The sequence below is a fragment of the Schistocerca piceifrons genome, chromosome X (genome assembly GCF_021461385.2).
Source record: "Schistocerca piceifrons isolate TAMUIC-IGC-003096 chromosome X, iqSchPice1.1, whole genome shotgun sequence".
NCBI lineage: Eukaryota > Metazoa > Arthropoda > Insecta > Orthoptera > Acrididae > Schistocerca > Schistocerca piceifrons.
In genome coordinates this window covers 751,728,627-751,755,559 of record NC_060149.1, presented here as the reverse complement: position 1 = coordinate 751,755,559, position 26,933 = coordinate 751,728,627, and the positions used below count along the sequence as shown (strand labels likewise).

Genomic DNA, 26,933 nt, shown 5'->3' with positions numbered 1-26,933 from the left:
TCTGTGGGTTTGCTGCACCTATTTATAATATACTGTAACATGGAAGCTATTGACATTGCTCTTCTATTAGCTTCAGTCACATATGATACCCAGGGATTTAAATGGTTGAATGAAAGGTTGCCTTATGCACTAACATAGCCAAATTCAGATAAAATGATCATTTCACAGTGTGATGGTTTTAGCATACTGGAGTCAATTTTTGATGACTAGGAAAATAGATACACAAACAAAGGAGTTACAATATTAGTCAGTTTAAGTTCATGCTGAATAACTTGATTTAGTTTAAAATCCCTCATAATGTAAAGGTGGCACACATGCATTCATATATGACAAGATAGTTGAAAGCTGGTATGTAAACTGACAACGGACTTCCAATAGATGGATCTACAAATGATGTCAAACACGTCCACAAACATAAAATGTTTATTTCCTCACAGTACTCTAATCAGAATCACAGGTCAGAGATGGTGGTCATCTCTACTAAATAATCACACAAATCAATATTACACAAACTATCTTATGTAAAAACTACAATCTGTAGAAAGTACTTCAAATTCTGATAAAGTCTGTATCCTATAACAACACACACATTACATATGGATAAATTTTTAGTATGTACTTACAGCCATGGAATGTCAAGATTTCGCTCTGGTGCCTGCAATGCCATAAAGTAATTTGCACCTACTAGTTCATCTTTCTCTGCTTTCCTCTTTCCTGTTTTCCATCTTTTCTCGTCAGTGCAGGTAATAAAATGTTGCCACACTTCACACTGTGAGAGGACTGGATGCCTGCATATACAGTTTACAAAGTTTTGTAACTGGACTCTCCTGTGCTCAATAAACTGTTCTTCATATCTTCCTATGGAAAATTAAAATTTACCAAAATATAATTGACTAGATAAGGCATTTGAAGTAAGGTTATTAGTTTAGAGCGCAACCAATTTCAAATTTTAGTAGAACACACATTTCTTTTTGCTCTACTTGGTTCACAGTACCTAGAGGTAGGGATGGGGGTGGGTATAGAGGGAGAAACCACATACCTTGATGTGGAAAGATGGCTTGTGTGCCTCAGCTGGACAGACAGCTAGCTGAACCTTAAGTGCAAACATACTGGAAGGAAATCTGTGGAGAGGCTACATTAAATATGGTCAATGAAGAAGGGTAACAGGCTCTTCAGTAGTATGTATATTTGATCTGGCCTCTTAATATTATTTAAATGGCTCTGTCCTGTTGATTGTGCAGCACAGCTGCAAGCAAAAAGAAACAACTATTGTTATGGTTTATGACGACATGTAGCTGAACTGTGTAGTTTAATGATGGTACACTCCTGGGTAAAATCTTTCATTAGGATCTACAGGAACTACTCAGGAGGATGTCATGACAAAAAAAAAAAGTAATTTTCAGATGTATGGCTCAGAGCATGGGAAGTCAGAATCCTTAACCATGAAGGGAGGTTACAGAACTTGGAAAGAAATTGATTGAAGTTTGATGCAGTGGGGATTAGTGAACTGCATACGCAGAAAGAATAGAAGATAAAATCAAGTGGATACAGTGTTAGCAACACAAAATCAAATAAGAGTAATGCAGATGTAGGTCTAATAATGAATAAGAAAACATGAATGCAAGCAAACTACTATGAACAGGGCAGTGAATGGATTATTATAATCAAAAAGTCACAAAGCCGCAACCCACCACAGTAGAAATAGTATATATGCCTACTAGGTCTGCAGAATAGGAAATAATGGAAAAGTTTATGATGTGGAAGAGATGGTAGATATGTATGATGAGCTAAATGAAATTATTCAGTACATAAAATGAGACAAAAATAAATTATGAGGAGGGACTGGAATTCGATAGTGGGAAATGGAAGAAAATGAAAAATTGTAAGAAGCTATGAACTGCTGGAAAGGAACGAAAGAGGAAACCAAATGGTAGAAATTTGCACGGAATATGATTTACCCGATTTAACACTGCAAACACTTTAAGAACCAAAAAAAGACAGTAGTATTCATGGAAGAGAGATGGAAACAAAAAGGTTTCTACTAAATCATATAAGGAAGATTTAAAAAGCAGTTTTTAAATTGAAAAACATATCCATGAGTTTCTGTAGATTGGCCCTAATTTAATGTTTATGAAATACAAACTAACACTGAAGGAACTGCAAAAAAGTAGTAGTTTAAAATGAGACCTGGGTAAGTTGAAAGAACTAGAAATTAATGAGTGTGTTCATCAACAGCAAACAAGGGAATACATTAGGAGGGGGGGTAGCTTTTGAAGATGAAATAGTGAAGGCGCCAGAGGAAAATCAGTAAGAAATCCCAGTAACAGCTTTTGGATAGTATAAGAAATATTAGATCTGATTGATGAAAGAAGAAATGTAAAAACTGCAACAAATGAAGTAAGCAAAAATGTGACAAAAATGCCTAAAACATGAGGTTGACAGGAAGTGCAAACATAACAGGAATGGCTTGAGGTGATATGCAAATCTGTAGAAACCTGCCTGACTATAGGAAAGGTAAAGTCAGTGATAGAATTCATGAGACCCCTCACCTTACAGTGGAGTGGCAGGAAGGGAGTTGGGGGGAAGTGTCTAGCGCAGCTCGTGGGAGAGTGGAGAGCCATATGTGGGCTAGCTAGGGGTGCAGGCAGATGGGGCAGGTGGCACATGATTTCATACAGAATGGTGTGAAGTAACAGCGCCGAACTAGAGGCAGAGGCAGATTGATTTGACTACTCAGATACTCTGCAATTTGAATCCTATCACCCTAGCTAAGCAAAAATATTTTCCTGCTTTCCTTAACATTCTTTGTAATATCAGTAGTCACATTTGCCAACATATGACTTACGATCACTGATACCTTCCTCTACATTACCCAATTCAATGAAGTGAGGTCTGTTTCTTGCTAGGTGATCTAAGATGTTACCATCACAAGCTGGTTCTCTAGTTATCTGCTCTCAGTAGTTTTCAGATAAGACATTCAGAATGTCACAAATTCTTGTCTCTGGCATCAGTCTTTATCGCATGACTCTCCCAATTTACTCCTGGCAAGTTGAAGTAACCCCTATTACAACAGCATGATCAGCAAAGTAATTAATTACATTCTGAAAGTTTTCCCTGAAGTGCTCTAATACTACAGCTCCTGACCCAGACATGCATCTGATTATCATTTTCAACTGACCTTTGATGCTTAATTTCACCAAGATTAATTCACATTCAGAATCCATGATAATCTCAGTAGATATTATCGAATTCTTTACCAGAATAAATTCACCGCCACCATTGGTGACTAACCTATCCTTGCAACAAATATTCCAATCAGAACTTAGGATTTCATTGCTATTCACTTTCAGTTTCAACGAACTTCCTGTTCCTAATACTATCTGGTTATTATAACCTTCAATAAAAGATACTACATCTGGGACCTTTCCCCGATTGCTCCTCCAGTTGACTAATATCATATTAATCATTTCTATATTCGATCTGAGAAGACAAGCATCGTCTGAACACTATGGCTGATCTACCTTCAATTTTGGCAGAGTGTTTATCTGATCCCAAAGAGGGGTTCTTTTAACATGCAGCACTTACAATCTTAAGGACTCTAAATGGTACTTGTGGTGACAATGACGTACAGTTTTTACAGAATCAAGAAGATGGTAGAATGCCATAATTAAATTATAGCTAAAATGTAGGAAAGATAGATTACTACTTACTATAAATATGACACATTAAGTTGCAGACAGACACAATTAAAAGAACTTCCACATAAACTTTCAGCCATACCCTTCCTCAGAAAAAGGGAAACACACATCATTTGTTCACACAAGCAAGCACACCTCACAAACAAGGCCATCCACTCTGGCAGCTCAGGCCAGAATGCCATAATTCTGGCCTGAGCTGCCAGAGTTGGCAGTCAAGTGTGTGTGATGTGTGTTTGCTTGTGTGAATGAATGGTGTGCTTTTCTCCCTTTCTGACTAATGCTGTGGCCAAAAGCTTGTGTGTAAGTCTCTTAACTGTGTCTGTCTGCAACTTAACATGCCACCTTTACAGTAAGTAGCAAGCTATAGTTTCCTACATTGTTGATATTCGTACCATGAGTTACCATTGTTTATATTATAACTTAATTTTTACATGAAATGAGATTATTTGCTTGGAGAATACAAATGAGGTAAAGATAAATTACAGAAAATTAAAATTTAACAACATTTTCCAATTCCAGAACATATGTATCATAACCTAAGAATTATTCACTTACAGTACCTGAAATCTGTTTATCTGGCAGAGGTGGAATTGGTATCAAACTGAATTTTTCCTCCAATCGCTCGTGCAACCAATCGAAGTGTTTGTACCGTCTAGAAACCTGGATGTTGTTGAACTGGACAGTGGAGAAAGTAACACTCAATAGTGAGCAGCAAGATAAGGCATACAAATTTTAGAGTTATATTATATTATGTTAGATTTTTCAATATAAATGAACTGCTTCAATTAAGTAGGCAGCAAAGTCGTCATCAATTGCTCTTATTTCCTCAAGGAGAGTCCACAGTGGATTAGCATTGCTATGTATTTCTCGAGATTCTTACACTCTGTTCAAAGTTGAAATACAGAAAAATTCAAGGCACATGTGCCAGATATAGTTGGTAATTTCCACTGTGGCACTGCACTAATATCTGTCGCCTGTGAAGCATGTTCTCTGAATTTCACAAGAGGTCAAATTAAGAGTTATCTGGGGTCTCCAGAAATAAATGGGTACTTATGTCCAATTTAAAGTCAGTTACTTAAATGTCTTGACATTGGCTGAAAGGTCAACTTGATTCCATGAAAAAATATTAAATGAAAATTTAATGAATTATAATATTGATATTACTGCTGCAAAAAGTCTCTAGACACACCATAGGAAGTGCTCTTTGTTCCTTAGCATTCATGTGTGTATTACTGCATGCACAATGTGTAAGCATTATAATCTTTCTTGAAACAATAAGTTCATGAAGAGCATACAAACTGAGCAATAGTGTTGCGTCCTACACATTCTTGTGTTTCATCAGACTACATTAGAGCTGTATGTATCCAAGTTACCTGCTGATGATGTTACCACAAAGTGGAAACATCATGAAAACGCTATTGGCAATGGTATCTCTGGTAGTCCTAAGAAATTAACTGCTATGTAATCCCACAACCCTACTACACCCCACTACTGTAACCAAATGTCAGTTATGTTTATTAGCTATTGCAGAGGACACCTGTTGCAGCTCAGGTGGAGAAATCACTGGAAAACCCAAAAGCTGATAATTACCTTTGGTACCCATGCAGCTGCCCAGACATCGCAAAACTGGAGCAGTATATGCAATACATCATTGATCTGTGCTGTGGGAGGTGTCACAATACATGTAGAACAGACAGACCTCTGACAAACCATATTTAGAGAACTGTGTTGGAGCAAGAGCGACATTTGGTGACAGTGTGGTCATTTTCCTTCCTTGGGGTGTGGACCCTAGACAACAGCATGCACACCACACTGATTCAACAAACTGAAATCAAATTTTGTACCAGTGCCATAATGATATCTACAAGTCCAATCTAAACTCCACAGGAAACCACTGGGGCAAACTGGAGTATCAGTTGTGTTCCAGGTCCCATGTCACCCAAATGTTCAGCGAGACTATTTTGTATGGTTCATAAAGAACAGAAACAATTCCACCTATTCGTCATTTCGATACCGCACAGGCTGCCATTGTGACATGTCAACATAAACCAAAAAATTTATATTAAACTTTTCACAGTATTGTGAATTTACACTAATCTGTGCCACACACTAAAATCATCTGAGTTAACAGATGGAAAGTAAACCAGAAATGGGAATTCGTTACTGCAACTTTGTATTACTGCAGCCAAATTTTTTTGTTTCCTGTGAAACTGCTTGATCCAAGAGCTAAGGAACAATTACACATGGTGCATATGCATGTATGTGGGTGAGTGCACACATATATCCTCCTAAGGAACACTAAATCATAGTTCTTCACTAAATCTTAGTACTTCATTGTTCCACATAGTATGTGACAATGACATTAAAATAGTAAAACATTATCCGATTAGCTCAAAGAAAAGTTGAACACTTTCCATGAAATGACTAACCAACTATTTCAACAATTATCACTCAAATGTGCAACTATGAACCAAATGAAACAATTAATGGTCAAAGACACAAGTCAATCCCCATGTAAATTGCATCCTGTCAGGTGCTCTTATATTTGTGATTGAATCTTCTCCTACAACTCACATCCACTTCTGCCAGTCACACACAACACTTAACATGTATCAAATATTTATTTAATGCCACAGGAATTGGAGAAGTAGCTGCATTCTTTTGTAACATGCATAAACAGCAGCCACACTGTACAGAAGACGTATGAGAAAAATAATAAGGGTTAAGGTAAGTAAGAGGTAACAGTAAAACTCTGATGCCTATTTCCCACTTAACACTAGCTTCCCACATGAGTACACATGGACTGGAAAATAGCTAGTAATTCATAATGGGACGTGTACATAAATACCACTTAAAAGTCACTTCACTCCAGGGAGATGGATGACTTTATAAAGATTTGGATTGGATTGTTTGGGGGGGAAGAGACCAAACAGCGAGGTCATCGGTCTCATTGCATTAGGGAAGGACGGGGAAGGAAGTCGGCCATGCCCTTTCAAAGGCACTATCCCGGCATTTGCCTGGAGGGATTTAGGGAAATCACGGAAAACCTAAATCAGGATGGCCAGACGCGGGATTGAACCATCGTCCTCCCGACTTTATGAAGAGCAAAAGTTTTAGAATACACGGCAATAAAACAAATTCTTTTGAAGTAAGAAAGGAGTACAGCAGAAAATCTGAAGACTTCGGGAAAATAGAGGATACTGAGTAAACAGATTGAAGTGAAAAGGCAGCCTCATGCTTCAAAGTCAGTCAACAGAAAGTAAGGTGTAGGCCATGAAACAATACTCATCAATATACAAAATTCCCTGAACTCTAGATGTCGTGCTCTTAGAACATGCTGAGCATCATGTGCTACTCCTCTGCCCACCTGCCCGTTTCTTCTTCGTCATACATTAATGTAGATGAAACAAACTCATTTGCATTTTTTTGAGTGCATTCACATGACTTATCTGATTACCAGATTTGAAGTAACTGGGTTATTTAATGTGGAGATTGTCGGAAGTTGAAATTGTATTAACCCCTGACCCACTGCACTCAGTACATACCAAAACAAAATGTGTTACAAAATGTTCTGGAATACCGATTTTTCACAAATGTGTGACTATTGGATACAACAACTACAAATCTCATGGAGCACACTGACATGAACACAACTACAAAATTTGAATCCAATTAAATGCCACTGACAAAACTGTCATCTGAATGAGAATATACTTACAGAAGGTGTTAGCTGATAAGCAATAAAACTTTTCAAGCCCTTGAGTTTTGATTCTTTTTTAGGTGATGCTACTTGGCAATTGTACCTCTCCTTAATAGGGTTCCACATTACTCCATCTTCTGTTTCCTACAGCAATGCAAGAACAATAAAATTACAATATCTCCATTAAATGTACAACACATTTTTTATAATACATATAATCCTAAGATATCCAAAAGGTTTAACAACTAATTTATTAAATTCAAATAAAATGACAAATTTATTTACTTTGTTACATATATCAGCTCTGAACCAGTAACAATGATAAATTAAGTTCAGTGTTGTTTATAGATAGCAATAGGGAATTAGACTAAATGGCATTACTCTTTATGCCAGTATATACTTCACCAAGACTTAAAATTCATGTACTACATTTCAGGACCATTGATCATAAGCAGTTACTCTACTTTTATGGTTGGTTGGTTGGTTGGTTTAAAAGAGGGAAAGAGGGGGGTGGGGGGGGGGGGGTTCAGTGAGTTCATGCATTATAAAAAAAAATCTGAGCACAGCTTTGTCTGGATAAAATTCAGTTACTTACATATATGAAGACCCTGTCTGTGTCTGGCACCGACACCTTTACTGTGCCAAGAATGTAGCTCTCTCCACCAGATTTAACAAAGGTAGTAAATCTGTTGAAATTTTTTCTTCCCACAGTGCCCTTATTATCCATTTTACCTACACAAAATTAAAGTTTTGCTATCAATAGAAAACAACAATTTAAAAGACAATGGTAATATATGTTAAATATTTTCAAAGACCACTTAAGAGAATGATATTAATTGCAACAAAACTTCATAAACATTCAAAATTACTTTCTAAAAATGAGTCAGTACAGAACTGTGATGTTAAAACAACATACGAATGATGATATGAAGCAGATTGGGGATAGGAGACAGTTTAAATCAAATGAAAATGTTAAAATGAACAAAGTATGCATTTTTTTAAAAGTGCTGATTTTACAGAGATTTTTTAAAAGTATTGAAAAACCAAATTATGAGAGAAGGGAGGGAGAGTAATGATAGACCAATGTCAGACAACAGGCTAGAGCACATTGAAGTGTGCGCTCTACCTCATGTTCAGAAGACATTTTAAACAACAATCTACAGAGATCTCAATTACACAGGCAGTTTTTGGTAGAGCCATACAGTCCATGTTTTACACAAAAATTACAGGCAGACGGAGAGAAGAAACCTTTACCTCATGGCACACACATTAATTTAATTCATTTTAAACCTATTTCTCAAACACTTTGTAGACAGCTTTCCCCCAAATACAAACCAAAATAAAATCATATGTAAGATGCTGAAAAACTGGATAACACCAGCAATTAGAATATCATGGAAATACAATTGGAATAAAATGCAAACTTTACCTCGAAGAGAGGGGTCATAAAAAGAGATACTGTAAAATTTTAAATTGTGTAATCAAGATGACCAAAATATGCATTATACACAGCAAATTAACAGATCAAATAACAAAACAAACACTGCAAGTAAATTTATAAAATCTTAACAGACAAACAATTAGAACAATCAAGCCTAACAGTTCATGGAAATGGGACAAACAAGAATAATCTGAAAAGGGCAGCCTCAGAATTCAATTAGTTCTTTTTCACTGTAGCTGAAAATATAAGAACAGAAAACAATGCCTTCCTCAGAAGCCAAAAGACTAGTGAGTCTTACCCAGCACACACTATCAATGCCACTGCACTTCAAATCCACAACAACAATGAAAACTATAAAAATCATGAGATCCCTAAAAAGCACCAGTTCTTCTGGATACAACTAAATTCCAAACAAGGTATCAAAATTATATAGTGACAATCAGCAACATACTGTGCTATCTGTGTAACCAATCTATGAAAGATGGTGTATCTCCTTCTAGATTAAAACATGCTGCAGCGATGCCAATACACAAAGGTGCTGAGAGACATGTCATATCTATCAGCCTATATCTCTGCTGACATTTCTTTCAAATATATTTCAAGGGGTGGTGTACAACAGGCTATATGTACACCTAACACAAAATGGCATACTGACAGCCTCCCAGTTTGGCTTTCATAATGGGCTCCCCCTAGATAGCAATATTAAGTCTCAAAAGAAATTCTAGCTGAAATGAAATGTGAGGATTTTCTGTGACCTTACTGAAGCTTTTGATTTTGAAACATAATAGATCAGTATAAAACTTTTCACATTCTGACAGCAAAGAAACCACCTTTCTTCTACAACAAGAATCAAAGAGTCGCCCTAACAGGTCAGGTGGGAACAACAAAATCTGAGTAGGGACCTATTAACTATTATGTTCCCCACGGCTCAATTCTTGGACCACTGGTCTTCTTGGTATACATTAATGACCCACCAGCATCTGTAAATAACAAGGCAAATACAATAATGTTTGCTGGTGATGCAACTGCCTTTATCATGGGCATGGCATTCTCAATGCAAAAAATCTATCACTTAACATTACAAAAACAAATTAATGCAGTTTCAGATAGCAAGCTCTTTAAACAGATATCAACAGCAGAAAATTAATGGAACCCTACAGACAAAATTTGTAAGCATACAAATGGACAATTAATCAAGATGGAATGAACATATGAATCATCTGCTCAAGAAACTGAACTTATAATGCTTTCCACTAAGAGCTATTTTGGCCTATGTTGATAGGGAAATAATAAAATCAAATTTCACACATTTCCATTCTGAGCTCTTGTGGTATAATATTTTGGAGAAATGCAGAAAAGTCAAACTTTTTAAACTACAGAAAACAAATTGTGAAGATCTATGGGGTTATTAATCAGATATCCTGTAGACTTCTACTGAAGATCCTTGGGATATTGACAGTCACCAGGCAATATGTCTACTCACTGATGATACTTGTTTACAAGAAACATTCCCAAACTTGACATTCACAATTAGCATACAGCAAAAGCAAAGCCTTCACAATGACTCAATAACTTTCAATATATTGCAGAAAGAAGTTATTCGGTATGGAAATAGGTTTACAATGAACATAAGAAAAGGATACTGACAACCCGCATATATTCAAGAGGAAACAAATAATTCCTCATAAAACAAAGGGATGTAAAAGATGTATCATAAATGATGGTGTCAATGTACATCATTATTCTGTGTACATTATTATTGTGTGCCTTGCATGTATCTAGACTACAATATTGTTTTTTCTCCATGCAAAATCTTATTCTTGGACTTGTCCAGCACTATTTGCACAAAATTTAACAGCATCAGATAAAAACAATATTTCCCTCTCCCCCTCCCCTGATGCACAGTCTGGTAAGTAAAACCTCCTTCCACCGGCGAGGCGGACATGAAGTTCGCCAAGCTTTTGTGGTCAGTTTGAGCGACTGCAGATTGTTGTCAGACACCTGCAACCATTCAGTCACCCACTGACGCATGATGCATCTGTCAGAAAATGAGATAACGGCGTGCAATGGGATGGGACATTGATGGACAGCACCATCCCAACATGCTTCCTTGGCAGCTTTATCAGCCATGTCGTTACCCTGTATCCCAACGTGGCCAGGTACCCAGCAAAAGATCACCACCTTGCCACAACGTTGGAGCCGCTGTAAGCAGTCATGGATGAACTGAATCACCAGGTCTACCGGATACATTTGGTGAAGCACTTGCAGTGCACTAAGAAAGTCAGAACAGACAAGAGAACTCGTATGGTGATATCTGTGAACCCTCTCCAGTGCCATTAGAATGCCATATAACTCCGCATCATAATTTATAAATTGTTCTGGAAGACACACTTTAAAAACCCTATCAGGGAAAACCACAGAACAACCGAGAGCATTCCCCTGCTGGGATCCATCTGTATAAATAACAATACAACTATGGTACATACTTAAAATAGACAAAAACAAAGTTGTAAAAACCATATCTGGGGTACAATTTTTCGGGTACTGTGTCAAGCTTAAAATAACTTTGGGCCTCCGAAGACACCAAGGTGGCAGTGCATTCCACCCCTGGGTGTGTATTTTCATGCCCAAGAGATCCAGATCCTTGAGTCAGGCCGTAGCACGTATACCAAATGGCTTGGTCGCTTGGGGGCCAATTCCTGAACAGTCGTTCGAAGGCGTGTTGGATAACTGAACTAAATGCCAATGACTGGGGTGATGCTGAGATTTTCAGCACCTGTCGAGCCAGAAGGATATGTCGCTGAATCCAGAGTGGTGATTCACCAGCCTCTGCACACAGACTCTGAACTAGGCTGGTCAGAAAGGCTCCAGTCGATATCCAAATGCCTGCATGGTGGACAGCATCTAACATCCAGAGGTAGGAAGGATAGGTCGAGCCACAGACCACGCTGCCATAGTCTAAGCGTGATCGAACAAATGCCATATAAAACTGTAGGAGGCGGGAGTGTCAGCTCCCTATGTTTTTCCGCCAAGGCATTTTGAAATGTTCAACAACCAGAAGCCCTTTGTTTTTAGGTCTTTCAGGTGTGGGAGCCATGTTAATTTCGAGTCAAATAATAAACCCAAAAAGCGCAATGTGTCTTGAAAAAGTAGAACACAGTCCCCCATTGTAAGCTCTGGTTGGTTATAACTCCGACGGGCACGATTAAAATTGACACACACAGTCTTCTCAGGTGAGAACCGAAAACTAGTTGTCTGGGCCCAGGTTTCCAGCCTCCTAATGGTTAGTTGTAGCTGCCTTGTCGTCGTCTTAGGATCAGAGGAAGAGTAAAAGATTGCAAAGTCACCCACAAACAGAGCATTTGACAGGGCTCCTGACTGCACAGGAAATGCCATTGATAGTGATGGCAAACAATGAGGACACTGCCCTGGGGCACACCATTCTCCTGAACATAGCAATCAGATATGGTATCACCGATGCGATAACAAAAACACCTGTCCTCGAGAAAGGATTGGATCAGAAGCGGCAGGCATCCACATAGTTCCCATTCATGAAGTTAGCGAAGGATGTTGTACCTCCAAGTAGTGTCATATGCTTTTTCGAGGTCAAAAAACACACAAACTAAATGGTTTCGGCATAAGGAGGACTCCTGTATCACTGTCTCCAGTAGAATTAAGTTGTCAAGAGTGGAACAGTAGTGCCTGAAACAACACTGGGAGTGGCTCGGGTAACCTCGGGATTCAAGCAGCCAGACAAGGCAGCAGTTGACCATGCAGTCAAGAGTCTTACCCATACAACTAGTAAGGGCGGCACTCCGATAACTGTTAAGAGCGCTACGGTCCTTACCTGGTTTCTAGAATGGAATTAAGATTGCCTCCCTCAAAGTCATGGGGTACTGTCCATCAAACCAAATCTGATTGAAACAAGAGAGAAGCTGACCTATCACTTCAGGGCACAGATGATAAAGCATGGTATAATGGATCTCATCAGGTCCTGAAGCAGTATCTCTGGCTGCAGATAAAGCTGATTCCAGTTCCCACATGGAGAATGGAAGGTTGTAGACTTCTTCATTACACGAGAAAAAATTTAGCTTCTTCATCTCTGCAGTCTGACGGAATAGCTGAACAGCAGGAGCTTGTCTGGATGACTTGGTAACAGTAAAGAAGCGTTCAGCTAAAACGTGAGCCATCTCTTCTGGCGTGTCCACCAAGACACCATTATTTGACAAGGCCATAAGGGGATGTGGACTACCCTTGCCTGAAATCCATCTTATTGATTCCCAAACGCATGCAGCAGAAGTGGACTGATTAATGGAAATCATGAATTCCCTCCAGGAAGCCCTCATCCGTTCTTTGCTCACTCGCCTTTCATGTGCTCTCACAGACCTGAAAACATGAAGATTGTCTGTAGTTGGACACCATTTGAAGTTCCAAAGAGCTGCCCGTCTGGCCCTGATTGCCAATCGACAGTCGTCATTCCAGCAAGGTACAGGCCGTCGTCAGAGGTGGTTACTAGACCTGGGGATGGCCTCTGTGGCACCCCTTTGGATCTCATGAGTGATATGGGCCACCGCCTCTTGTGCGCAATCCTTTCATTTAAAAATAGCCTGTCAACTGTACTGTAACCAATTTGCCCTTTGTATCATCCACCTGCGTGGTCTCCTGCTGGTCACTGTCCTAGACAGCAGACAAATCCACACTGGGAAGTGGTCACTAGAATGTAAATCTGGAGCCATTTCCCACTTAACTGAATCTGCAATAGCTGAGGAACAAAAGCAAAGATCAATAGCTGAAAAAGACCCAGTAGCTGTGGAAAAGTGAGCCATCTGTACCGCATTCAGAAGGCAGATATCTTCAGAATGGCGAGTTGCTCGATCAGCCGACCCCTGGATACAGCTGATTTTGTCAGCTGAACTAACATCTGTTATTGGAAAGGCTATACGGTCAGTTTTGATGTGTTCTTACTAATCATTAAACATTCGATACAATGAAGGAGGAGGAGATTAGTGTCCAACATCCCGCTGACAATGAGGTCATTGAAGACAGAAAAAGCTCTGATTAGGGAAGGATGCAGCAGGAAATCAGCCACACCCTTTCAAAGGAACCATCCCGGCATTTGACTTAAGCGATTTAGGAAACTCACGGAAAACCTAAATCAGGAGGGCTGGACATGGGTTTTAACAATCACTGTCCTGAATGCGAGTCCAGTGTGCTAACCACTGTGCTACCCCGCTTGGTACACATCAAAGGACAACACTAGTGATTGGCTACAAAAAGACAAGGTCAGCCCTCACAGCTTTACATCTGCCAGTATCTCTCTCCTATAGACTTCAGAAAGATTTTTCCACATGTTTAATTGGACTAACACTCCCAGGTATGCACTGTTTTCAAACTTCCTGGAATATTAGAACTGTGTCAGACTGGGATCCGAATCTACTACGTATGCAGGAGTGTGAAGTTCAAGGGTAGGGAAGAGGTACTGAGCAGAAGTAGAGCTATGAGGGAGAGTCATTTTAAGGCTTCCAACTGCTTTAGCTATGACTGACAACACTAATTATTTCACATGGTCACATCCAGGAATTTTACCACCAGATGATGTACAGCTATGGATCAGTAGTCCACTGGTAAGTTTGCTGCATGTTTATATTTAATGAAGTTGAAAACTTAATTTTTTTTATTTAAGTACTTGCTTTTATGTCTACATGGTTAAAGCCCTGTCAAGGATCAGTGGGCATTTGTGCAGTCTTGTGGTTGACACTGTACATACAATTGTAATTTGCAGAAAGTATGTTGCAGCTGGTACTACACATTAAGTTGCTACTACAAATTGTGAACAGTACAATCTTGTCATAACTGCCTCTGTCTCTCTTGAAAAATAACACTATCTCATGTAACATACTCCATCCTGTCAGGCAAGAATTAAACAGTCACAACTAAGGGCTCCTTATGAAAGAAGAATACTCCACTGCAGAGTGAAAGATTCGTTCTAGTTGGGAAATTAGAGTTTGTCAATGGTCCTGACTGTAATGTAGTGCAATATACTGCAGATAGAAGCAGTATTCCAATATAAAGAGAGAGAGAGAGAGAGAGAGAGAGAGAGAGAGAGAGAGAGAGAGAGAGAGAGAGAGAGAGAGAGAGAGAGTGAGACAGAAATTTGAATTCTTACAAGAATTTACCAAGGGTAAATCTGCAGAACTCTGTATTTTGAACAGAGGCATACAATTTCACAAGACTATATCTTCTATATGAATTACGACAGACACTTGCAGCAAGTTTTAACATACGTATCAAAACAAATTCTACCTTGGCATCAGTATTAAGTTACTGCCAGAGGCCTCCGTGACACAATTAGCTCACGTGTTCATTACCCAATGTGCACTGAATCTAGACAGCAATAATATGGCAAGAAAAGGCTGTTTTGCATTCCTTATTTTAACAGCAGCATTTCAGTTACAACCGTGAGGCACTATTTATGTCAAGAGTATGGCACTACATTGGTCATAAGGGGAGTACAGATATCTCACTGCATTAACAACTTCCACAGTAGCTCGATCCGCAGTGATTTTTGTTATTGGGTGGGGATGGGGAGAAAGGGGGTTGTGAAACACTCCATTTATGAGTCTCCAATATATATGAGTGGACTGCAGCACCATATAGCAATCACAAGACATGCTCGCGAAAGTATGAGTTGAGTTTCATTACTGTCTGGATGCTTGTTGTAAGTTCAGTTGGGGAGGAGGAAGGGGAGAGGGAGGGAGGAAGGGGAGAGGGAGCACATTAAAACAATTGTGAAAGGTAAATGAAAACTTTGAACCTAAACTTAATTGTAAGAATTACCACAAGGTATCACACAAAATCACATTTCTTCATGAAAGTAAAAACATATTAGTCCCATGCACAAGTTAAAATTTACCCAATGTATCCTCCTTCATTCGTGTAAGATATAATCTTGTTAAACTATTTTTAAGCACAATGTATATTCAGTGAGGAATCTAATAATATTCCACTATATGTTACAGACTGCTTATACAGGGTGTTACAAAAATGTACAGCCAACCTTTCAGAAAACATTCCTCACACACAAATAAAGAAAAGATGTTATGTGGACATGTGTCTGGAAACAATTTCCATGTTAGAGCTCATTTTAGTTTAGTCAGTATGTACTGTACTTCCTCGATTCACTGCCAGTTGGCCCAATTGAAGGAAGGTAATGTTGACTTCGGTGCTTCTGTTGAGATGCGACTCATTGCTCTACAGTACTAGCATCAAGCACATCAGTACGTAGCATCAACAGGTTAGTGTTCACCACGAACGTGGTTTTGCAGTCAGTGCAATGTTTACAAATGCGGAGTTGGCAGATGCCCATTTGATGTATGGATTAGCACAGGGCAATAGCAGTGGCGCGGTACGTTTGTATCGAGACAGATCTCCAGAACGAAGGTGTCCTGACAGGAAGACGTTCGAAGCAATTGATCGGCGTCTTAGGGAGCACGGAACATTCCAGCCTATGACTCGCGACTGGGGAAGACCTAGAACGACGATGACACCTGCAATGGACGAGGCAATTCTTCGTGCAGTTGACGATAACCCTAATGTCAGCGTCAGAGAAGTTGCTGCTGTACAAGGTAACGTTGACCACGCCACTGTATGGAGAGTGCTACGGGAGAACAAGTTGTTTCCGTACCATGTACAGCAAGTGCAGGCACTATCAGCAGCTGATTGGCCTCCACGGGTACACTTCTGCGAATGGTTCATCCAACAATGTGTCAATCCTCATTTCAGTGCAAATGTTCTCTTTACGGATGAGCCTTCATTCCAATGTGATGAAGTTGTAAATTTTCACAATCAACATGTGTGGGCGGACGAGAATCTGCATGCAATTGTGCAGTCACGTCATCAACACAGATTTTCTGTGAACGTTTGGGCAGGCATTGTTGGTGGTGTCTTGATTGGGCCCCATGTTCTTCCACCTACGCTCAATGGAGTACGTTATCATGATTTCATACGGGATACTCTACCTGTACTGCTAGAACATGTGCCTTTACAAGTACGACACAACATGTGGTTCATGCACGATGGAGCTCCTGCATATTTCAGTCAAAGTGTTTGTACGCTTCTCAACAACAGATTCGGTGACCGATGGATTGGTAGAGGCGGACCAATTCCATGGCCTCCATGCTCTCCTGACCCTCTTGACTTTAATTTATGGGGGCATTTGAAAGCTCTTGTCTACGCAACCCTGGTACCAAATGTAGAGACTCTTCGTGCTCGTATTGTGGATGGCTGTGATACAATACGCCATTCTCCAGGGCTGCATCAGCACATCAGGGATTCCATGCGACGGAGGGTGGATGCATGTATCCTCGCTAACGGAGGACATTTTGAACATTTCCTGTAACAAAGTGTTTGAAGTCACGCTGGTACATTCTGTTGCTGTGTGTTTCCATTCCATGATTAATGTGATTTGAAGAGAAGTAATAAATGAGCTCTAACATGGAAAGTAAGCGTTTCCAGACACATGTCCACATAACATATTTTCTTTCTTTGTGTGTAAGGAATGTTTCCTGATAGTTTGGCCGTACCTTTTTATAACACTCTGTATAAAGGCAGCTCGGATTATTCCAAATGTATGTGAGTATAAGAACACCACTCCTTCAACAATCTAGTAATGCAACAACTTATTGATGAAGCCCATTGTATCAGAAAATACTGAACGGCTAATAAAGATTCTTATTCTTAAAATAGAAAGAACCCTTAGCATACAGTAAATTTAAATTACATTACATTACAAATGCTCAATAAGTGTCTCAGATCATCAATATACATTTATGAGGATATTTTCCCGAAACTGAAATCAATAATGTTATCAGCTTCTTTTACGTTATAAAACATGTAAGCAAGGAAGTACTAAGATTAAGGTTAATGTATAGCACACGACAATATCATCAGGGATAAGAAATAAGCTCCAATGGCTCCGAAATGAGAAAAGAAATGTATAATGTTCTTCGCAAAGGGATGATCCAGGCATTTGCTACAGTTTATTAAAACAATGGCAACCCTAAATCTGGCTATCCAGATGGAGATTCAAAAATCCCCCCTTTGCAAATGAGAGTCCAGTGTCTTTACCACTGCACCACTTCCATCCATAAAACACATAAGCACTAGCAACACAAACTGATTCGAGTGCTCCCAGGGATATAACACTGGAGACAGATCTCGGGCTTACACAATGAAATGTATCTCATTCAAGATGAGTTGCTTTCTTCCACATCATTGTTCTATCTGCAGTATCTTTTGTTTCATGGTTCTGACATTCAGTTAACCTGCTGCTCTTTTACATCATACTTCATATCAATACTTTTTTCCCCTTTGTTCTTGTTAAAGGAATGACTCTTTCAGAGCTTGAGTGTGTTGTTCTGCGGTTTCATGTTGGAATTAATCTTGCACCAGTTCTGGTAGTTAACTTTTTAGCTATCACCAATGTGACACACACACACACACACACACACACACACACACACACACACACACACAGTATGAGTGCTACACAGATGCGTCCAAATAAGCACTACTTACCCATTGAACTAATATCCCCAGCACTTCCCACTTTGTGTATATGAGTTGAGGGTGCATTAGGCGGCCCACCCGATTGAGTTCCACCGCCTTCCGAGTCATCATCCCACTCATCATCCCAGTAATCATTTCCTTCAAATGACTGTAAAAGAAAGATATAGACCCAATGATGGGTTTTACTTTTTCAAAACTGCATCCACATTGAAACACACACTTACAGAAACTTGCGTGTTTATACGACACAGCTTTGAGTCCTGTATGATAAACACAATCAATAAAAGAATCACTTCATTTTAATCATAGCAACAGAAGCACATTGAGCAAATAAAATGTGACATCATAGAACTGAAAATATAACTACTCATCAGTTAATCATAATAATGAAAATTGAGTAAAATTTTCATATGCAAAGAATGTCTTACCTTACAATCTCTAAGAAATAATTAAAACAGGAATTTTAAATCCAAAAGGTGGTAAACGAAGTACCTTAACACAGTTATCACAAACTCACAGCACAAAAAATTTAAGACTGGATTTCAGTGCTTTTTAGATTGAAAGCTAAATTTGAGCATAGAAACAAAATAACTGCACAGGTCTCAAAATTTGCTGAAATTTCTTTACAGTTTCAGTAAGTATTGTTAATCCAAGAGGTATTACAGAGCAGATTTTATCTTACCACAGATATATGACTAATGATACTGATAATCCTAAAGCTTACGCAACTTTATTAACACAATTCAGAAAGTATTATCTAACTGGGCATATACAGGGTGATCAATTTTTAACACAACTGCTTTCGTAGTGTACAGGTGGGTGGTGGGCCGGTTGCTTCACCCACAGTATGGGTGACAGGAGGTCTGCAGTAAATACAGTTCGTCGCATCATTTATTTCTAATATATGAAAAGTAACACTTAAAAATAAAAGTGCTCATGTAGAGCTTCTAAGGAAACTGCTCATTACACTGCTGTTCTCAGAAGGCAGGAATTTCTTGACAAATTTTTGTTTTACGCTCATCTAAAGTGTTTGGATTTGATTTGTACACTTTGTTTTTTTAATGGACCCCAGGAGATAAAAACTGCAGGGAGGTTAAGTCAGAGTAACAAAGAAGCCCTAAGTTGTTAGTGATAACTAACTATCTTTAAACACGTCACGTATTTCCTGCAACGATAAGTTGGTTGCATGTGCTGTCGCAGAGTTCTGCTGAAACGATGTGAAAACATTTTTTCTCAGTTAATTCGGGGGAGGAGGGTGGGTGGGTGGGGGGAAGGCCACAAAATGTTTCCACATATCTCGATTCCTGGAAGAAAAAATAAACTGGGCCTATTACACTCTCACCACTAAACCACTAATAGCACACCACACTCCTATTTTTCATCACGCAGGGGTGCCTCGCATATTATATTCAGCTTTTCAGAACACCAATAATAGTTCAGTGAATTAATGTATTCATTTCCGTAGAACCACGATTTGTCTGAAACTAACGATAGGTGAAGGTCAATTTCTCCATCATACACCCTGTGCAAAATCCATTTCAAAACCGAATTTTTTTTTTTTTTTTTTTTTTTGCAGAGTTAGCCAGTTTAAGGACGTGCATTGCAGTTATTTTAGAGAGGTGTAATTTCAGTAACTTTGTAGCCATTTGGACACAGCCATAGGAAATTCCCATTTGCTGAAAAATATGTCTAATTGATTTTCTAGGAGACCTTTTACAGAGCATGCCCAACATTACCCAGAGTTTCTGCTGTGTGGACTGTACACAATTATCTATACTTCCTCTCAAGAACTCTTCCTGTCTCGTGTAACTTATTTATCAATCAATGAATCATACTCTGACTAGAAACTTTAATGCGCGCACACTCTCTCTCTCTCTCTCTCTCTCTCTCTCTCTCTCTCTCTCTCTCTCTCTCTCTCTCTCTATACCCTTTCACAAACAGAATACCTGTATTTTGCCATTTCACTTTACACACTTTCACTCAATACACAGTATTGTGGCACCTAATAAACATGTGCTATCAGCACAAATAAGGGCTTGTCGTGGAGGTCTTCAGTCCAGAGACTGGTTTGATGCAGCTCTCCATGCTACTCTATCCTGTGCAAGTTGGTTCATCTCCCAGTACCTACTGCAACCTTCTTCCTTCTGAATCTATTTAGTGTATTCATCTCTTGGTCTCCCTCTACGATTTTTACCCTCCACGCTGCCCTCCAATACTAAATTGGTGATCCCTTGATGCCTCAGAATATGCCCTACCAACCGATCCCTTCTTCTAGTCAAGTTGTGCCACAAATTTCTCTTCTCTCCAATTCTATTCAATACCTCCTCATTAGTTATGTGATCTACCCATCTGATCTTCAGCATTCTTCTGTAGCACCACATTTCGAAAGCTTTTATTCTCTTCTTGTCTAAACTATTTATCGTCCACGTTTCACTTCCATACATGGCTACACTCCATACAAATACTTTCAGAAACGGCTTCCTGACACTTAAATCTATACTCAATGTTAACAAATTTCTCTTCAACATCATTCACAATTAAAAAGTAACCTATTGTCATTCTGTTGGTGCAAAGTCAGCATCCATATTTTATCTAACTTGACATCATCTCTATCAAAATTATTATGGCATTTGTCAATCTGTATAGCCTCTCTCTACGTGCATGAATGATAATGTAGTGTCTTTGCTAAATCTCTCATCTCACTGAATTTTATATTTTGGTTTCCACCTCTGAAAACATGTACTGCTATGGCCAATTTGTCAGTATGTCCCTGATGGCAGTTCCTTTCATGTTCAGCTACGTGGGTGTTAGTACTCCTTTGTGTCGGTTGACTGACTAGGGGTTGAGGGACTAAACATCAGGGTCATCAGTCCCTCAACCCAGGGGTAGTTCAGCCATAATCTGATGGCTGCTTAGTACATGTTCTGATGAAAGTATGTAGGTGCAGTAAGACCAAGGTGTTGTACACAAAGGGTCTTCCAAGGGCTCACCCAATGGAGAGAAAAGCACCATCCTGCGTCCTACCCCTCCCAACCTGATGAAGGGCAAAGCCAATTACAGGGGAAAGAATGTCTTCAAGCCAGCAGAGTCAGAACAATAGAAGTGAGAAGGCTAACAAGTAATGGACATCATTCAGATCATCAATAATAAAAACAAGAGGAAAGAAATAAGTAAGACAGCAGGTGGATGAGCACAGGACTCTGCACGCAATGCTGGTCAAAACCAATTAATACAGAGTAAGAGAAAGATGAAAGACTGAGCTGGTCAAAGAGGCTAACCTGAAGGTAGCTTAAAATCACATATCTGGAGAGGGAAAAACACACCACCAACAGAGATGTCCGGCAGTATTTCACGCAAATAATTCAGAAGGCCATTTTTAGCATGGAGGGCCAGATGAAGAGGGCATTCCATCAGGATATGAGCTACTGTCAAATGCTCCACAGCTACAATGTGGGGGTTGCTTGTTACGTAAAATAAAAATATCAGTTAGCCTGGTATGACAAATGTGGAGGTGACAAAGGATTGTGGTTTCCTTCTAGGAGGAATGGAGGAAGAATGCCATGCACAGTTCATTCCCTGGGATACCCACATGACTTGCGACCCAGATAAGGACAACTGAGCAGTCAGTATAACCAAGTTCAGAGAGAAGGTGATGAATAATGGAGATCATTGAGTGATACGTGTAACATTGCTCAATGGCCTAAGGACTAATCATTGAGTCACTACATATTAACATTTGCCGTCCACACATATCTTAAATTTATTTCCTTTGGTGCCAGCAGCATTAATTCAGATTACCTGGCTTGTTCCCAGCCGTTCCTGACACTGGGAGATTATAAATTGTTCAGTTTTACTAATCTCATCGTTAGTTCTCGTAAGTTCTCAATCCTTTTTCCCTACTTTCATGATATTTTGAAGATATACATACGTAAATAAATACAAGATTTGTTTTGTTTCATATATTTGTTTATTTGCATTGCCTTTGGTACTTAGTATTTCTCTTTCATATGATATGCAGCAAAACAGTCTCCAAGATGTAACGCAACTCCATAAGACTTGCACACTAAGTTTTTTGTTGTTCTTTTTTTGTTTTTGGAACATACATGGCAGTTTCTTCATTTTCATTTATTCATTTCGGAAATAAGTATTAGTTAGTGTTGCTTTATGTGACCGGAAAGCCTGTCAACCAGGTCATGATGTGACGTATGCGATGTAATGGCAACCTCAGAGTTTTGCTCAGAAGCGGGTACATGGTCTTTTTGACCATTTTATAGTTTTTCAGTATATAGGGTAATAACAGAAATATTGGTCTATCCAATGCACTCCTTTCATGTATTTGTTGTATTCTAATACACTTTCAGGTTTTTTTTATTGTGTAATTGGTTTTCCCACACTTTCTTTGAGTGTCAGTCGAAGTGGCATTATATATTGTAGACATCATTAGTATCGTTATAGTTTTCGAAGTTCTCCATACCTGTGCGAGTACTTCACCTTTCCACTGATGACACGCTTCAAACACATTGACTTTTGCGCGCTTTAATCTTTCCGGAATTCCTATATTTTGTCGTATTGTTCCACAAACTAATTTTCATTTCAAGTAACTTTTCTGCAAGTCTACACTGTTATAATAATTATCCATGTAGAGGTGATGGCAATTTCCATAAGAAGGTGTCAATAGTTCCATCAATGTTTTTGCTGAAGGCTGTCCAGCACCGGAATATATCTTGAATGAGGAAATGTATCCCATATTTCGTAATTTTCAACAGATTGCAAACTTTAAAAATTAAATGTCCACACCACGGTATCATTCCTTCATCAGTTGAGATGTTTTGACTTAGATTAAAAGTTTGATTAAACTTTTTGGAAAAATAATCAATTACAAATTGCACTTTGAAAAGCTGGTCGGCATTATCCGGTTTATTATTGTTGTTGGAAAAACGTAAAAATGATAATATTTGTCTGAATTGGTTGCAGGATATTGTTTTGCGAAATATCGGTGTGTCTATCAACAGATTTGTTGACCAATAAACATTGATCATAATTTTTTTACAATTCACATAAGGATAGCAAGCCTAAACCATTTTCTAAGTTCGGGTCCCATAACATCAACAAATTTGGCATATTTTATCCAGTTTCCTTCTACTGTAATTTTGACTGTAGTACTTGTTGGCTTCTTTGCTAATATATTCACATAGATCATTCCAAATATGTAACTACAGTATCTTCTATTCTCTGTGTGTGTCTGGGAAATATGTTTGCACCTGGATGTCCTTCAAATTTATTATTGATCCTCGGTAAATCAAAGTCTGAGGAGGAGGGGGAGGGGGAGGAGGGGGAAGGGGGTTGCATGAAAAAGTACAAGGAGTACATTCCAGGGAGGAGAGGCAGAGATCCTAGCAGAGGGCTGTGAGGCACATTCCAAGTAGTAATCCCACCCAAGAGCAAGTGTCAGGAGGTCAAAACCCCAGATATGCAAAAAGAATGGGATACTATGGAGGATCAGGAAACTGTTGAATGGAGACTACACAAGAGACCAAGAATTGGTACCGTCACAACTGAAGAGGTAGGTTACTCACTTTGGGAAGGAGACACTCAATGGGCCTAGTTCAAAAGATGCCAGTTGCCAGAAGAACTCCATAATGATGTACCATGTCTAAGAATTTCAAATCTGAAGGTGCCACTGAGGCATAAGCCAGGGAACCATAGTCCAGTTATGAAGTGTACAAGTCTTGTAAATATGGAGAAGATTAGCACAATCTGCACCCATAGGATATGTGCAAGGAAACACATAGCGTTAAGCTTCCACATGCAGTTAGTATTTAGTTGATGAACATAGGGCAGCCAAGTCAGTTTTTTTATCAAAAAGAAAGCCCAAAAAACAGGACTGTGCAAACACTTCCACATGATGGGTACCCAAGTAGAGTTCAGGGACAGGATGATAAGTGATATTATGACAGAAATGCTCGAGCTGCACTTCTGCAGGAGAGAAATGGCAACCACGGGAAAGGGGCCACCCAGAGGCCCATCAGATGACACCTAGGTGTTGGCATTCAACCACGGCCGAGTGGAAGCTATACAAAGTGCAAATATTGTTGACATACAGTGCAGGGGAGCCAGCAGCCCCCACAGAGGTCACCGGCACACTGATGACAATGAGAAAGTGTGACATGTGCATGCACGCACGAAGGCCTCATGAGCCAGCCGAGTCTCCTCACATTTGGCAAGTTGATTGCATACAACCTAAAACCATCCCTGACATTCATGATGCACAGTCCACACAAATCTGACGGGAATCATATTTAATTGATAACTGACCATTTTTCCATCAACATATCTGTGGTCTCCAAACACATATATTCATAGAAATTTAGGAATGAAACTTAACATAGCAACTCATGTACCCTGTAATGGATCTGGGAGATGTTATTTTTTTTACAGTATTTATCGATACCAAATTGTAAATGTTTTCTTATATTTTTTGTCAGAATTTATTATAATTTGCTTTATTATACGTTAATTTACTTATGTTTTTGAGAGTGAAAGCATATTGATTACTATTAGAAAATGTATCGAAGAATAGCAAAGAGACTGATTACAAGTGGAAGCTTGTGTGTTGTGTAAAACATCTTTGACGCTGGAGTCGTCTTTGACTATAGTCAGTCGGCAGCTAACTCTTGGTGTGTGTTGACAGAAGAACAATGTGAAGGTCGCCGTCATAAATAATTTTGAATTATGTTACTATTTTTTTGTATTAACTATAAAAAAGAAATTACATTTGAAGAAATGGTATTTGAAACACCAAAATGAGGCAAACACGTTGAACCACGTCTTTTCTGCAGCCGACAAAGATGCATTGTGGAATCATACTTAGACAACTGAAGCCAAGACTAATATCGCCTTGCAAACGTCTAATGGAAAAGGTACTGTCACGAAATATGGCAAATTTAAGTAAATAAAAAATAGTGACCATATTTTCAACTTGTGTCTTAGCCGAGATACCATATTTCAACCCCTAATTGTAAACACTTTTCAACACAAACACTGATGGTGTAGTGACCAAGGCATCTGACTGGGGAGCAGAAAACTTGGGTGTTCTAATCTCAAATGCACTTTGCACTATTTTTTTATGAATCTGAATTTGTAGAAATTGGAGGGGTAATAAGGTAAGTAAATCAATAAGTAATAATTAGGCATGCAAATAAATTCTGAAACAACTTGGATTTATATAGAATTACAATTTTAAACACCTTTGTACGAACACAATTTTAAGACTGCTGCGACTTTGCCACAAGGGACCACAGATGCACGCTTGTTAACTGCAAGGCATAGGGCAGAAAGTGCTTGTTTACTGTGAGGCAGGGGGGCAGAAAGTGTGAAGCAACCGTTATGTTATTCTCATTGTCTGTTCATCATATTTTAGTTCTCAACTCTGAAAAGTGAGGGCTTCCAGCAATAACCTTACATATGTCAATCAGGATGATCTGTCATCCATCATTAGTTTGTTGTTAACCTCAAGTGTACTTCTAGTGAATGTTTATTGTACATCTGTAGAATGAAATAGGTTTTGTGGAATAATATAGTGATCTGTAAGTAACACATGACTTGTGCAGTAGGTAATTTCTAAAATGTCACTTTTGTTTATACAGTAGTATCAAGTGTGTTTTGTAATTATTCAGTTTCACAACCTTAATCAATGATGTGCTGCCTTCGTCCAACTCAGAAACAAATATTCAAGAGCCTGTCTCAGACAACAGCAAACGGGAAGTGACCAAAGCTGTTCTTTGGTTTGTGCGACTGCTTCATGGCAGATGTCCTATCAATGCACAAGTGGAAGTAGGTAGTTCCATATCTCAGTGTTTCAGATTGATAGGAGTGGCTATCATCAAGCGACTGTTTGAGCTGAAGAACAAGACGATTTGTTTATGTTGCATTAACTGTATCATGTAGACAACAGTAATTCAGTTGTCGAAATTAGTAAACCTGGTATCGGTCATAACATTTTGGAAATGTCCATGATGGATGAGTATTATGAACCATTTACCAAATGATCTAACCACGGATCTATACCCTTTGAAGTAACAGTAAAAGCAGTACATTAGCCGAGAAGCATCCAAATTGGAACTTTGAAACATTGCAAACTAATGGAGCAACAACGGCCCTAATAAAGTTGTGGGAGAATGCTATTGTTAATAGAGGGACAAGATACAATAAATACCAGTCAATAAATAAATGACTATTCAATTGATTTGACTCTCTGCATCTTAATGAGGACATGACAATGAGAAAGCTCGAGTAGTGGATTGCACATGCAACACCTCAATATATGATAGACATGGACTGTATGCTTGCTGCATCATCTTACGCAAGTAATTTCATATCAGAGTATAAAATTCGGCAGCAAGACACCACAAAGTGAGTCCCACAGAAGGAAGAAGAAAATATCAAAGCTATACAGAAAATGGCAGCACTTGTCAGCATGCACACTGTGTCACTTATTACAGTTTTAATTGTGATGACGTGATAAAAC

At 38.9% G+C, this 26,933-nt stretch overlaps 1 protein-coding gene across 2 annotated transcripts in view; it reads right to left on the bottom strand.

Annotated features, from left to right (window-relative positions):
• LOC124723008 (sorting nexin lst-4) overlaps positions 1–26,933 on the bottom strand; it is an 88,519-nt gene that overhangs the window by 34,415 nt on the left and 27,171 nt on the right. For both annotated transcript variants that reach the window (XM_047248183.1, XM_047248184.1), the window contains exons 4-8: positions 18,416–18,554; positions 7,994–8,130; positions 7,417–7,542; positions 4,259–4,373; positions 624–858 (exon numbers count right to left, since the gene is read on the bottom strand). In XM_047248183.1, coding sequence (XP_047104139.1) covers positions 624–858; positions 4,259–4,373; positions 7,417–7,542; positions 7,994–8,130; positions 18,416–18,554 — 752 coding nt within the window. The remainder of the gene's footprint in view (positions 1–623; positions 859–4,258; positions 4,374–7,416; positions 7,543–7,993; positions 8,131–18,415; positions 18,555–26,933) is intronic.